Source organism: Bufo bufo, chromosome 2, assembly GCF_905171765.1.
Source record: "Bufo bufo chromosome 2, aBufBuf1.1, whole genome shotgun sequence".
NCBI lineage: Eukaryota > Metazoa > Chordata > Amphibia > Anura > Bufonidae > Bufo > Bufo bufo.
In genome coordinates this window covers 258,777,624-258,791,540 of record NC_053390.1, presented here as the reverse complement: position 1 = coordinate 258,791,540, position 13,917 = coordinate 258,777,624, and the positions used below count along the sequence as shown (strand labels likewise).

The following is a 13,917-nucleotide window of genomic DNA, read 5'->3' as shown; positions in this document are numbered from 1 at the left end:
TATCATAAAGCTACATGGTCAGGTTTCTTCATGCAGTTTTGGTGGCAAAATCAGGAATGAGTTAAAAAAAATAAGAGAAGTTGTATCTTTTCTTTATACTTTCTCTCTTTTTATGATCCACTTCTGATTTTGGCTTTCAAAACTGCATGCAGAAACCCTTACACTTATGTTGCTTGGCTGAAGGTTTGTTGATCCATCTGGCAGTGTAATTGTATCACTTTAAAATACGTTGACCACCTAAGGGCTCATGCTAAGGTTGCCACCTTTCCCAACAAAAAATACCGGGCAAGTTAAGCCACACCCAAAGGGGTGTGTGGTTGTGGGGGCGTGGCTTAACACGAGGTGTGAAGTGACTGTCATACTGTGGCTCCCCAGGAATATTAAAGCCCCCATTAGCGCCCCCAGTAATAGTAATGCACCCAGTGATAGTAATGCCCCATTAGTGCCCCCTCAGTAATAGTAATGCCCCCATTAGTGTGCCCCAGTAAGAGTAATGGCCCTATTAGTGCGCCCCAGAATGAATAATGCCCCCTATTAGTGCCCCCCAGTAAGAATAATGCCCCTATTAGTGACCCCCAGTTAGAGTAATGTGGCCCTCATCCCCCGGGAACCGTCACTCGGGGCCGGCACACTGACTGTGGAGTGTTGTGTGAGAGTCCGACAGCTGTCCTGGGTCCGGTAACGGAGACTGGGGAAGAGGGGAGGTGTCGTGATAGGAAAGAAGAGCCTGGGTCGGGAGGAGCGCAGGCCCGCGGCTCGTCTCATTGTTATCCAGCCTGATCTGGGAGTGAGAGCGGCTCAGTCCCGGCGCGCTGCCATGCTGTGGGGCGAGGGTTTGCTGCTCTCCTTCAGCAGCGTCTTCGTGCTCCTGCTGACCACCCGCAGCCCACAGCTCTCCAGCTTTCAATCCATCCTGACCGGCAGCCTCGTCCTCTTCAGGTTCGAGCCAGTGCCGGCTGCTCACAGCTCGCCGCCGCTCACTCACCGCCAGCTGTCAGGAGCGTGAGCGAGCAAGTCAGACAGTCTGCACTGCAGTTTGAAATTAAACCTGTACCCGGGTCTGAGAAAGGCTTGTACCCGGGCACAGGATTACAAACCCGGACTGTCCAGGTCATTCCGGGTGATATTCCTAGCTCATGCACATGACTGTATGTATTTTGTGGTCTGCAAAACACAGATCCGTAAACAATTCGGATGATATACAGTACAGACCAAAAGTTTGGACACACCTTCTCATTCAAATAGTTTTCTTTATTTTCATGACTATGAAGGCATCAAAACTATGAATTAACACATGTGGAATTATATACATAACAAACAAGTGTGAAACAACTTAAAATATGTCATATTCTAGGTTCTTCAAAGTAGCCACCTTTTGCTTTGATTACTGCTTTGCACACTCTTGGCATTCTCTTGATGAGCTTCAAGAGGTAGTCCCCTGAAATGGTCTTCCAACAGTCTTAAAGGAGTTCCCAGAGATGCTTAGCACTTGTTGGCCCTTTTGCCTTCACTCTGCGGTCCAGCTCACCCCAAACCATCTCGATTGGGTTCAGGTCCGGTGACTGTGGAGGCCAGGTCATCTGGCGCAGCACCCCATCACTCTCCTTCATGGTCAAATAGCCCTTACTTTCAAAGTTTTCCCAATTTTTCGGCTGACTGACTGACTGACCTTCATTTCTTAAAGTAATGATGGCCACTCGTTTTTCTTTACTTAGCTGCTTTTTTCTTGCCATAATACAAATTCTAACAGTCTATTCAGTAGGACTATCAGCTGTGTATCCGCCTGACATCTCCTCAACGCAACTGATGGTCCCAACCCCATTTATAAGGCAAGAAATCCCACTTATTAAACCTGACAGGGCACACCTGTGAAGTGAAAACCATTTCAGGGGACTACCTCTTGAAGCTCATCAAGAGAATGCTAAGAGTGTGCAAAGCAGTAATCAAAGCAAAAGGTGGCTACTTTGAAGAACCTAGAATATGACATATTTGCTGTTGTTTCACACTTGTTTGTTATGTATATAATTCCACATGTGTTAATTCATAGTTTTGATGCCTTCAGTGTGAATCTACAATTTTCATAGTCATGAAAATAAAGAAAACTCTTTGAATGAGAAGGTGTGTCCAAACTTTTGGTCTGTACTGTATGTCTGACATCCCGTATTGCATCCGGGTTTTTTTGTGGATCCATTGTAACAATGCATGTCCTTGTCTGCAAAACGGACAAGAATAGAACATGTTCCATATTTTTGCAGAACATACTTGTGGACATACGGATACGGAATGCACACGGAACCATGTCAGTTTTTTTTTGCGGCCCCATTGGAATGAATGGTTCCGCATACGGACCGGAAAAAAAAAAAAAGGGAGCGGACACTGACAAAAATGTCTAGATAGGAGTGACCCTTTAACGTAGTCACCAACCATTGGAGCACACAAATAGGCACAAAGTAATGAAACAGCCCCCGAATTATACATGACGCCGTTCATATATGAATACTGTATTCTCTGCATCCAGGACGTATTGTCGAGCCCTACACCTAGTCTTGTAACTAATGTGTAATGTGTAAATTCAATATCTAAACCATATACTGCAGTGATCTACTGCCCACAACTTCCCAGTTTACCCTACCAATGACTCGTAGCACATAATGGGTGTTTTAGTTTCACAGCTGAAGAACTCTTCTCCTCACCCCCTAACATAGCCTCTCCTCTCATTCTATACAGCATGACTTACTTTTCTCCCCTTAAGATGACAGCAAAGGTTCCTGACGGGGCTGCTTTTGTCAGGGCGATGACTCTGTATTAGGAGGTCATTAGGGCATACTAGACCTGACAGGGCGATCTAGGGACAGTGTTTCTTTTTTTTTGGTATCCGGTAACTACGACTCCAGTATTTGGAAGCTTCTTTTGTTACTTGCCCTTAATATTTGCCTGTTAATAGGGTAATTAACATTTTTGCAATTTGTTTGTGGCACATATTTTGGTGTGCACACACTTTTTGTTATTATTTAGGTACATGCATGGTTTATTCATATATTTTTTATGTAAAATTGATTAAAAGTTAAGTTTTATATACGCTACTACTTTTTGTGTCATTGATCTGTGGTAGTTTTAGGGGAAGTAATCATCATGCCCTTTTGGGCATATTTTGTGTTTATATTAGATTGTTTTTTTTTTACTAGCCAACATCCCCCTCTTCTGTCAAGTCCCACCCCTTAGTTGAGAGAGGCACAGTGGATTTTGATCTAACATTTTGCACTCTGACAGATCACTGTAGCATCCAACCCGCAGAGTGATGGGGCTGTGAAGCAACTCAGGGCAGTGCACAGCAGAGTAAAAGTTCAGATTCACACTACTGATAATAAAAGCTCCTGGAAATATGTGTTTCTCCTGTTCTAATGCTATCAGCAGTTTTGCATGGTCAAAATAGCTGACAGAATTCTTTTAATATACTTTTTTTGCATGAATGATTTATTTATTTTTTTCATTTCTTACCCCTTCAACCCAGGGCCTGTTTTCACCTTCCTGCCCAGGCCATTTTTTGCAAATCTGACATGTCACTTTATGTGGTAATAGCTTTGGAACACTTTTACTTATCCAAGCCATTCTGAGATTGTTTTCTCGTGACACATTGTACTTCATGATAGTCATAAACTTGAGTCAATATATTTCACCTTTATTTGTAAAAAATCCCAAATTTACCAAAAATTTTGAAAAATTCCCAAATTTTCAAATTTCTATTTCTCTACTTTTGTAATAGATAGTGATACCTCATATAATAGTTATTACTTTACATTCCCCATATGTCTACTTCATGTTTGGATCATTTTGAAAATTACATTTTATTTTTTGGGGAGGTTAGAATGCTTAGAAGTTTGGAAGCAAATCTTTAAATTTTTCGGAAATTTCTAAAACCCACTTTTTTTTTTTTCTTCTTTTCTTTAATACTGGTCCCCAGATATAGGAGGGAGTGCTCTGGCAAACCTGCCGTACTTGTAAAAATTATAGGCTTTGACTAAAAATAGTAAAATAGAGCTAACTAAAAACATAAATCACCCAATCTGGGAAGCTTTAATATAAACATCTTTTAAGGAAACTAAGGGGGAAAGAGATACGGTATATCCAAACCCCACAGAAAGAAGCGCAGCGTAGTCGCTGGCTTGACTTAGAACTTCATGTTTAAAGGCATCTCGATCGAAGGTAGACCTTACTGCAATTGACAATGGATCAGACAGATGTACATGGGTCCTCAGATCGTTTAATGCGTCGAGACCCTCTAGAGGCGAAGTAAGGTTGAGGTAGTGTCCTGAAGCTTGAATCTTCTTTGGTATCATGCCTGACCCTGTCGATCCTAAGTAGTAGCTGCTCGGCTGGGCTATAATTACGTACATACCAGACGAAACAAGGGGAGATGTGGCATAAAGATTTTGAGTGTAGGGGTTCATGTAATAGGTTTGATTGTTGAATAATACAGGAGGATACAGTGTATCGTTGGCCCACGGGAGCAGTTCCACCGGCACGGGCTGACATTCCCAATACAATACTAAGCCCTTGTTTACCACCCCAATAATGTTTTTTATCCCAAGTATTTGCTGGGCAAATGCAGACATGTCGGTTAAAGGTTGACTCAATAAAGTAGTTAGTAACCGGTGTACCATATGTGCGGCGTCGTTCAAAACGCGGAGTAAAGGCCTTAGTTGATCATCAGTATATTCCTGTTCTGTATCGCGTTTTGTTCGGGTTCGGCATGAGACTTTGAACTTGTCATCTCGGAAAAGGAAATTTTCATCTAAAGTGTATGAGGCATGGAGGGTGTCAATCATCACATGACGAGGGTTATAGAATAACTTTCCAATTACCTCTAGCTCCTCATACTCGTCGTTAATCACGGGCGGAACAAAGGTAATCTCCGTGCCGGAGGATAATACACAAACCCCTGAGGTTAAATCTGTAGGAGAGCAGACTGAGCAGTCATCAAAGGAGCAATAGAGCCTCGGTGGATGAGGTAGAAAGCTAACGGTGGCTTCAGTGATAGGTAAGCACAAACAAAATTCGCACTTAAATCTTTGTGCAGATAATTTCCAAATGTAGGGGTGATCTCCGGCATACCACCAATCATCACACGGGTCTTGGGGGTATGTTTCAACTTGTACACATCCTTTGCGAGGCAGCGTAGCAAGATAGGTGAAATCACAGTCTTGGAATACTCCCCATGAGGTTACTGTAACAAGCCTTTTGCATCGATGAAGAGTTGCTTGAAGAGGACGTGCTTCAGTGTGGGTGATGGTAACTCGGCAAACTTTTTGCTCAGGTTGTATTGGGGAAAACGATGGCAGGGAGAAAGACAAGACACTAGGGGTTCCCGAGGTAGAGCAGAGATTTGCCTTAATCAAAGGCTCCCCAGAAACCAGAAGTGGAAGCTGGGCCAGATCTAGGAAGGCTAGTAACAGCATTGCTGGTGGACGGCTTCTCCGGTAAGACCTGCGGGGAAAGAGCAGGAGTGAGGTTAACCACCGGCTTTTGGGAATACGACCCAACAAAGGAAGACAGGTTGAGTGTTTGTAGCTTCTGCTCTATCCTAATCACTGCAGCTGTCAAGGAGAGCATACTTTGTTTAAGCTCACCCAGGGTTTCCTCGATTCTACACAACCTCTCTAGGTCTCCCCTGGGTAGGCCCTTCAGGTGCTCCGCTAACCGTAATAACACGGTCTCCATCGACATTCCTTCTATTTGGGACCTCTGCTGTGCTTCGAGGACCAGGCCCTGAACTTGTGATGCTGCGTGTACTGACTCCTCCTCCTGCTTTCTCTTTCTCCCTGGCCTCCTTGTTGGCCTTCCTCGTCTTGTCCTTCACTGCCTGAGAGAGGTCCCTCTTCAGTCTCTGACTCATCGTGCTCGTCAACTAACCTGAGATTTTTAACTAGAATCTTGAGGGTTCTGGCGAGTAGTTCCGATGACATAGTGTCATGTTTTTTTATTAATTCAGGGGAAGAATTGTACAATATAAACATTAGGCTGTCATGTTTCCTTGCGATAGTCTCTCTAAGAGGGCTGCTAGTAGGTCTGTCTGGCAGCCTTGATTTTGGCTCGGGCCACTGCAAGATATAATATCTGCGTCTGTTGCTCGGAAAACACTCTTGACCCCAATTTCATCTTCATTACTCATCATCTTCTTCCTTAAGGGCCCTTCTTGGACAGCTTCATTGATTTCATGCTCTGCTAAGGTGGGAGTGGAAGTTGTAGAAACATAGCGATCGAATGTTCCATCAATCTTTCTTTTCCGGATAACAGCAACCTTACACAAGTTGGGAAACTTCCCGGGTGCAAGCCTCTCGAAGCCTGACATCCTCAGTGATTTAAGGTAAGGGAACAAATCCTTGTGCTGGTCGCGGAGCTCTTTCTCAGCAGTAACAAATTCCCTTATTTCTCTGCCAACACCAGGAAGCATAGCAGCCCTTGACAGCCCTTCGCCAATAAACGATTTAATGGTGAGGTACGAGGTCATCTCGGCATACGATGCGACTAACTTTACTTGAGCAATGAAGGCTCTCCCTGTAGGTCCAACACTGTTGTGATCCTCAAGTTCCAGTAAAGCCCTCAGTATATCCCCATCAAGACCTTTCAATGCAAGCCACTGTGCCCCCCACGACCATCAAGTTCAGTGTTTAAGTCTACAACAGGGATTTGCGCACCTGGCTTTACGGTGGCATTGAGAGCATTGAACCGTTTAGTTATTTGCTGGCGAGGGTCCTTTGTTGGTTTTCTGACCATGTGGTATACCACAGAGAGTGCGCACTTTACAACCTGGTTCACTATATCAGGACCGGCAGGTCCTGAGGTAGGGTCAAACCATGGTACTCTCCCACCTGCCGAGTTCAACAACCCTCGATCTGCCAGAATGTACTGCTCAAGGAAGCTTGCACGTAGTTTCCAGAGTTGTGGGAAGGTAGTTACAAGCATTCCGATCATCACTGCAGGGGCTTCACCCAAGGTCCTCGGAATAACCGTGCTAGGCCTTTGAATTGCGATGCTGCAGGCCCCCATGACATCTGGTGGGGGTAGTGCGAGAGGTGTGTCCTTTGCGGAGCTGAGTTCGAGTGAGGATTGCATCTTGTCCCAAAACCCACTTTTTAAGGACCAGTTTAGGTCTGAAGTCACTTTGTGAGGCTTACATAATAGAAACCACTTAAAAATGACCGCATTTTAGAAACTACACTGCTAATTTTACCATTTAAATCCATTTTTTTCAGTAGCAAAGCAAGGGTTAACAGCCAAATAAAACTCAATATTTATTACCCTGATTCTGCGGTTTACAGAAACACCCCACATGTGATCGTAAACTGCTGTACGGGCACACGGCAGGGCGCAGTAGGAAAGGAGCGCCATATGGTTTTTGGAAGGCAGATTTAGCTGAACTGGTTTTTAGATGCCATGTCCCATTTGAAGCCCCCCTGATGCACCCCTACAGTAGAAACTCAAAAAAGTGACCACATTTTGGAAACTACGGGATAAGGTGCCAGTTTTATTGGTACTATTTTGGGGTACATATGATTTTTTATTTCTCTATATTACGTTTTTTGTGAGGCAAGGTAACCAAAAAATGGATGTTTTGGCACAGTTTTTATTTTGACAGGTTAGATCATGCGCTATTTTTATAGAACAGGCTGTTACGGACAAATATGTCTACTTCCTATGATGTTTGTTTCAGTTTTACATAATAAAGCATTTTTGAAAACAAAAATTATGTTTTTTATCTCCATTTTCTGAACGTCCTATTTATTTATTTTTTCTGCCGATCGTCTTGTGCAGGGGCTCGTTTTTTGCAGGAAGAATTGACGTTTTTATTGGTACCATTTTTGTGTACATATGATTTTTTAATCATTCATTATTACTCTTTATGGGGCAAGGTGACCAAAAAATTTGTTGTTTTGGCACAGTTTTTATTTATTTTTACAGCGTTTACCTAAGGGATTAGGTCATGTGACTTTTTTATAGAGCAGATCGTTACGGATGTGGCAATACCTAATAGGTCTACTTTTTCTTATTTATTTAAGTTTTACACAGTAATAGTATTTTTGAAACTGAAACAATGATATTTTTGTGTATCCATAGTCTGAGAGCCATAGCTTTTTTATTTTTTGACCGATTCTCTTAGGTAGCGTCTCATTTTTTGAGGGATGAGGTGACAGTCTGGTAGTATTTTGGGGGGCATACGCCTTTTTGATCACTTGCTGTTGCAATTTTTGTGATGTAATGTGACAAAAAAGGCTTTTTTTACACAGTGTTTTTTTTTGTTTTTTTTACGGTGTTCACCTGAGTGGTTAGGTCATGTGATATTTTTATAGAGCTGGTTGTTACGGACATGGCGATACCTAATATGTATACTTTTTATTTATTTATTTCACTTTAGCACAATAATAGTCGTTTTGAAGCAAAAAATAATCATATTTTAGTGTCTCCATTGTCTGAGAATGATAGCTTTTTTATTTTTTGACCGATTCTCTTAGGTAGGGTCTCATTTTTTTGTGGGATGAGGTGATGGTCTGATTGGTACTATTTTGGGGGGCATCCGCCTTTTTGATCACTTGCTGTTGCAATTTTTGTGATGTAATGCTTTTTTTTTACACTTTTTTTTTTTTTTTACAGTGTTCACCTGAGGGGTTAGGTCATGTGATATTTTTATAGAGCTGGTTGTTACGGATGTGGCAATACCTAATATGTAGATATATATTTTTTATGTATTTCACAATATTGCACAATAATAGCAGTTTCGAAACAAAAAAATTATGTTTTAGTGTCTCCATGTTCTGGAAGCTATTGTTTTTTTATTTTTTGGGCGATTGTCTTAGGTAGGGGCTCATTTTTTGCGGGATGAGGTGACTGTTTTATTGATACCAGTTTGTGGGACATACGCCTTTTTGATCGCTTGGTGATGCACTTTTTGTGATGTAAGGTGTAAGGTTTTTTTTTTATGGTGTTTATCGGACAGGGTGGATCATGTGATATATTTATAGAGCCGGTCATTACGGACGCGGCGATACCTAATATGTGTGGGGTTGTTTTTTTTCTTCTGTTTTTTATTATAAAATAAGGGGTAAGGGGCGTTTTGTTTTTTACTTTACTTTATTAATTTTATTAAAAACACTTTTTTTTTTAACTTTTTTTTTCTTTACTTTATTTCTGATGTTCACTTTTGGGGGTTCGATCCCCTCTGCCATACATTACAATACATCTGTATTGTAATGCATTGCCTGTTAGTGTATGACACTGAGTCATACACTAACAGTTTGCCTAGGAGACCCAGCCTGAGGCTGGATCTCCTCAGCACCCGTGGAAGGCAGGTCCCGATGCTGTGCAAGGCATTGGGCAGCCTCTGCACGGCTTCGGACTGCCTTGTCACGCATCGGGTCCCCGCCACAGCAGTGCGGGGGCTCGATGTGCTTACTCGCCCGACACAAACCCCTTCTATGTCGCGGTCAGCGTGGACCACGGCATAGAAGGGGCTAATCCGATACAGATACAGCAGGGGCCCGGCTACCAGGGACTGCCGGGCCCCTGGAGTGATCGCGCGCACACCGCTCCAGTGCCCGTGCGATCACCATGACGTATTATTACGTCAAATTGCGGGAACGCAGTGGTTACCGTGATGTAGTAGTATGTCATGTGTCGGGAAGGGGTTAAATCAAATAAAAACATTGGTCCTGATTTATTATGCCTTCACTCCAGAATGCTGACTTCAAAAAGTCGCAAAATGGGGAATTTTGTGACTTTTTGCATTTTTACACCACTCATTTCAGTTTTGAAATATGGATGAAAAAGTGGTTGGCTATATTAATGAGTTTTACTTTTTAACAAAAAACAAAGTCACAGTCTCACTCCAGTAGGATGGTGGAGTAGGAAAACGAGTAGTTTTTCTAGACAAAAGTGTCAGGTTTAAGGGAAAGATAAATTTATCAAACAACGTAACATTTGATAAATGAGGCATAACGTACTCAAGCAAAACTGACTTCAAATATTCCCCTTATCATAAATTCCCCCCCATTATAGGACTTGTCTCACTTCACCAAATTGCATTTATAATGTAGAAAAAGTTAATACAAGCACTTACTAATGTATTGTGATTGGCCATATTATCTTCTTTGCTGGCTAGATCCATTTTTCCATCACAATATTTGGGGGATACTATCTCTCCTTAGAGAGAGAGCACCTTAATCGGCGTGAGACTTGTAGGCCATGCATGCTCCTCTGGAATTCTGGGAAGAAAGGGATGCAAATGAGCTCTTAACAAGCTCTGCCTCTGATGCCACCAGATGTAAGGCAGCTATCCTATAAGTCAATGTTCAACCCTTTAAATAGGCCTTGAGACATGACTCTGATATTACATAAGCCAGCACCTGATCTGCAGACAGCTGTTTTGAGGTGATTGTCCCTCATCAGTGCAGAGCAAAGAGTAATGGTTTAACTGGGTCCGAGCATTTATAGCCTATAAGTCTCCCCACGCCGATTAAGGCCATCTCTCTCCCCAAGGAGATACAGTACCCCCCAAATCCTGAGTTAGGCCACTCTCTGCTCTGCACTGATAAAGGGCAATCGGCCTGAAACAACTGTCTGCAGATGAGGTGCCGGCTTATTTAATATCCGTCATGTCTTAAGGCCTATTTAAAGGGTCGAACATTGACTTATAAGATAACTGCCTTACATCTGGTGGCATCAGAGGCAGAGCTTGTTAATAGCTCATTTGCATCCCTTTCTGCCATCACAATATACACTGCTTGTTTCAATGGTTACGACCACCCTACAATCCAGCAGCGGTCGGCGTTTTTGGATAATATAGGAAAAAGCTCCAACCTCTCTGATGGCAGTATACAGACTTTTGTACACAATAGTCACAGTATAATTACATGGATACTAAAATACTTACCTGGAAAACACAATGGAGACTTAGCAGCAATATACAGTAAAGTCCTATAATAAACGGGTTGAACTTAAACGGGCTGTGCAGTGGCCTAATATTGATGACCTATCTTCAGGATAGGTCATCAGTATCAGATTGACAGGTGTCTTACTCTTGGGAACCCCACCGATCAGCTGTTTGAAAGGGTAGTGCATGTCGTCAACTGCCAGTGCAGTGTAATTACTACTGCTCTGTCTCATTCAAGTGAGGATAGGTCATCAATATTAAGCCACTCCTGAACCCCTTTAATAGTAATGAGCAATACACTAGAAAAGGGTAAAGGGTAGACAATGGCAGGTATAAAGGGGGGAGAAAGAGAAGAAAAAATTGTGCTTGGTATCTCAGGCCCATTAACTTAAATGGGACTGAGCTGTAACTAGACCATTGGACATGACATCACTGACCTAGTCAGACCCCCACAGATCTTATACTAATGACCTATCCTGTCGATAGGCCATCAGTATAGAACACCTGGAAGACCTCTTTAACTATTGAGTACTACAACTACCATTATTGTTGCCTATATACTGCTGTTGGGAGAAGTCTGCATTGTGATACGCTTTGGAACTGTGTATTTTTTGCTGTTAAATGTACTACTGCACCTATCATCGACTGAGTAAAGAAAGACGTATTGCCATCAATGGGCCTGGTTATTGTCTCCACCATTCACTGGCATCCACACTCCAGCCTTACACCCAGCCAAACATAATCCATCAAGGGCACCCGAAGTACCACCAGGCAGGTGCCCCAATACCAGGGAGTGCCCCGAGGGAAGAAAGGGTGCGCCCTCCATTCACTGCACGGGTGCAGGGAGGACTGTCACTGTGACCTGTAAGTACAATTATCTCCATCTTAGCCACTCATCCCATCCTCCTTCGCTCCTCTCTCTTGAGATCGCTGCTATAGTAGTAACGCGATCTTATCCTGTCTATTTATTAAAGGGTTATTTTCATATATCGATTTGATATGACATAAATGTCCCATAGGTGTGGGTCCCGCCATGAATGGAGAGCAAGCTGTGTGACCACACCTTCATTGAACCCGGAGATTGAACCCACACCTATTTGACACTTATGCCATAAATATTCAGATGGGACAGGCCCCTTTAATCTCCAACACAGGAGCTTCATTAACCCTGGATAAAGGGGATTTGTGTACTGAACCCTCCTCAGACGATAGATCACTCCTGGCTAGGAATGGGGGACAAATGGACAGTCCATTATGGATACAATACAATGGATAAAATATTATTTTCATTAGTACCCCTGTACGACTTATTTCGTTGGTTGGATAAAAATCCCTGGCTTTTGCCTCTGGTGTCTTTAGCTATTTTTCGTGTATTTTCTGGATATTTTAAATGGTTATAGTAAAAGATACGTTTTATTGGAGGACTTTGCATGGTGAAATGTTTTTTTAGCCATAAAACCTGTAAAAAGCAGTAAAGATTGGGCGTTCTAGCTGCAGAGATTGCCAGACTTTTACCTGGGAGGAGCTTTTTCCCTTCCCTTTCACAGGTCTCAGGCAGACAAGCTAGGAGTCAGTGCGGACTCTTCTGTCCAGTGGTCACTTTCCTGTCATCAACAAGCGGCTGACTTGCAGCATGGCTGGGATCAATGTGCTGCTCTTCTCTCTGGTCATAGGGCTGGGTGCCTATTACTTTTACAGCTCAGAGAGCATATCTCCAGGTAAGTGTGGTAGTATATCGTAATAGATTATGTGCTAATTGTAGTATTCTATATAATATGCCTTAAGCCTCATTCACAAGTCCGTGTTGTAGTCCGTGAAAAGGTGTTCAGTGATGCCTCCGTGAAGCTGCCTGTGAAGGATCCGTGTGTAGTCCATGTGTCCATTTTTTGCTGTCCGTGTGTCATCTGTGTTTCACTCACCACGAACAGCTGAATTTTTTTTTCAAAGCATCTCTTCCTAATGATCTGTGAAACACGGATGGCATCTGTGGTTTTCACGGACCCATAGACTATAATGGGCATGATGGATTCATAAACACGGACAAAATAGAGCATGCTTCTGTGCTTAAAATACGGACCGTGGTAAAACACTGATGTGTGAATACAAACATTACAATGAATGGGGACGTGTGCTGTAAGTGGAGAACATGAACAGCACTCGTCCGTGGAACACTGACATGTGAATGAGGCTTTAGATAGGTTTCAGTATTCCTATTAAAATATATTGAGAAATATAAAATGAACATACGGGTATGGGATTGCAATGTATAGTGCATCTTACCTTTCGCTGTAAAGCCTCCATTGAAAGGCTTCCATATCAGAGCAGTATCACAGGTTTACATACTTCAGCTAAAAAGCCTTAAAGGGTTTGTCCCATTTTGAACATTGGGGGTATATCACTAGGATATGCCTCAATGTCTAATAGGTGCAGGTCCCACTTCCGGACATAGGACATAGAACCTCCTTAGAACATAGACCACAAAATGCTGAAGGGCGCACCATGCGAGTGCGGCCACCCTTGATTCATTTGTATGGGACAGCATCTATTTCTGTAACCCCTATAGAAGTGAATGGAGCGCTGGCTGTGCTTGCACGGTGCGCTTCTAATTGATTTTAATTTCAATAGCTGCTGTGCTATTTTCAGCAGTCCCATAGAAATTAATGGAGGGGAGCCGCACATGCATGGTGCACCCTCCTGAATTTTGTGGGCTCCGTTCTAAGAATAGGTATGGGACCCACACCTATCAGACTTTGGGGGCATATCCTAGCAATATACCCCCAATGTTCAAGATGGGACAACCTCTTTAATTATAATCTCATGAACAATGAATGGCATGACACCCTATGACACCTCCCACATTAATCATACACCGGAGCAATCATAATGAGAAAGGCAATCATAATGGAATCTGATAGTCAGAAGGATTAAAAAAAAAAAAAAAAAAACAAGAAGAAAGATATGGAAGAAAATAATTAAATATCTCATCAGAAAAT

The 13,917-nt window shown here is 42.6% G+C and overlaps 2 protein-coding genes across 2 annotated transcripts in view; one reads left to right on the top strand and one right to left on the bottom strand.

Annotated features, from left to right (window-relative positions):
- Positions 1-3,944: 3,944 nt before the first annotated feature.
- Positions 3,945-5,657, bottom strand: LOC120990771. The gene is made up of 2 exons (XM_040419674.1): positions 4,130-5,657; positions 3,945-4,042 (listed from the first exon to the last, which is right to left on the bottom strand). The coding sequence occupies exons 1-2, from the start codon at positions 5,454-5,456 to the stop codon at positions 3,945-3,947; spliced, it is 1,425 nt and encodes a 474-aa protein (XP_040275608.1). The 5' UTR covers positions 5,457-5,657.
- Positions 4,904-13,917, top strand: part of LOC120991433 (hydroxysteroid 11-beta-dehydrogenase 1-like protein A) — a 60,416-nt gene continuing 51,402 nt past the window's right edge. Inside the window, exons 1-2 of the mRNA XM_040420251.1 lie at positions 4,904-5,038; positions 12,472-12,642. Coding sequence (XP_040276185.1) covers positions 12,558-12,642 — 85 coding nt within the window. The 5' untranslated portion in view covers positions 4,904-5,038; positions 12,472-12,557. The remainder of the gene's footprint in view (positions 5,039-12,471; positions 12,643-13,917) is intronic.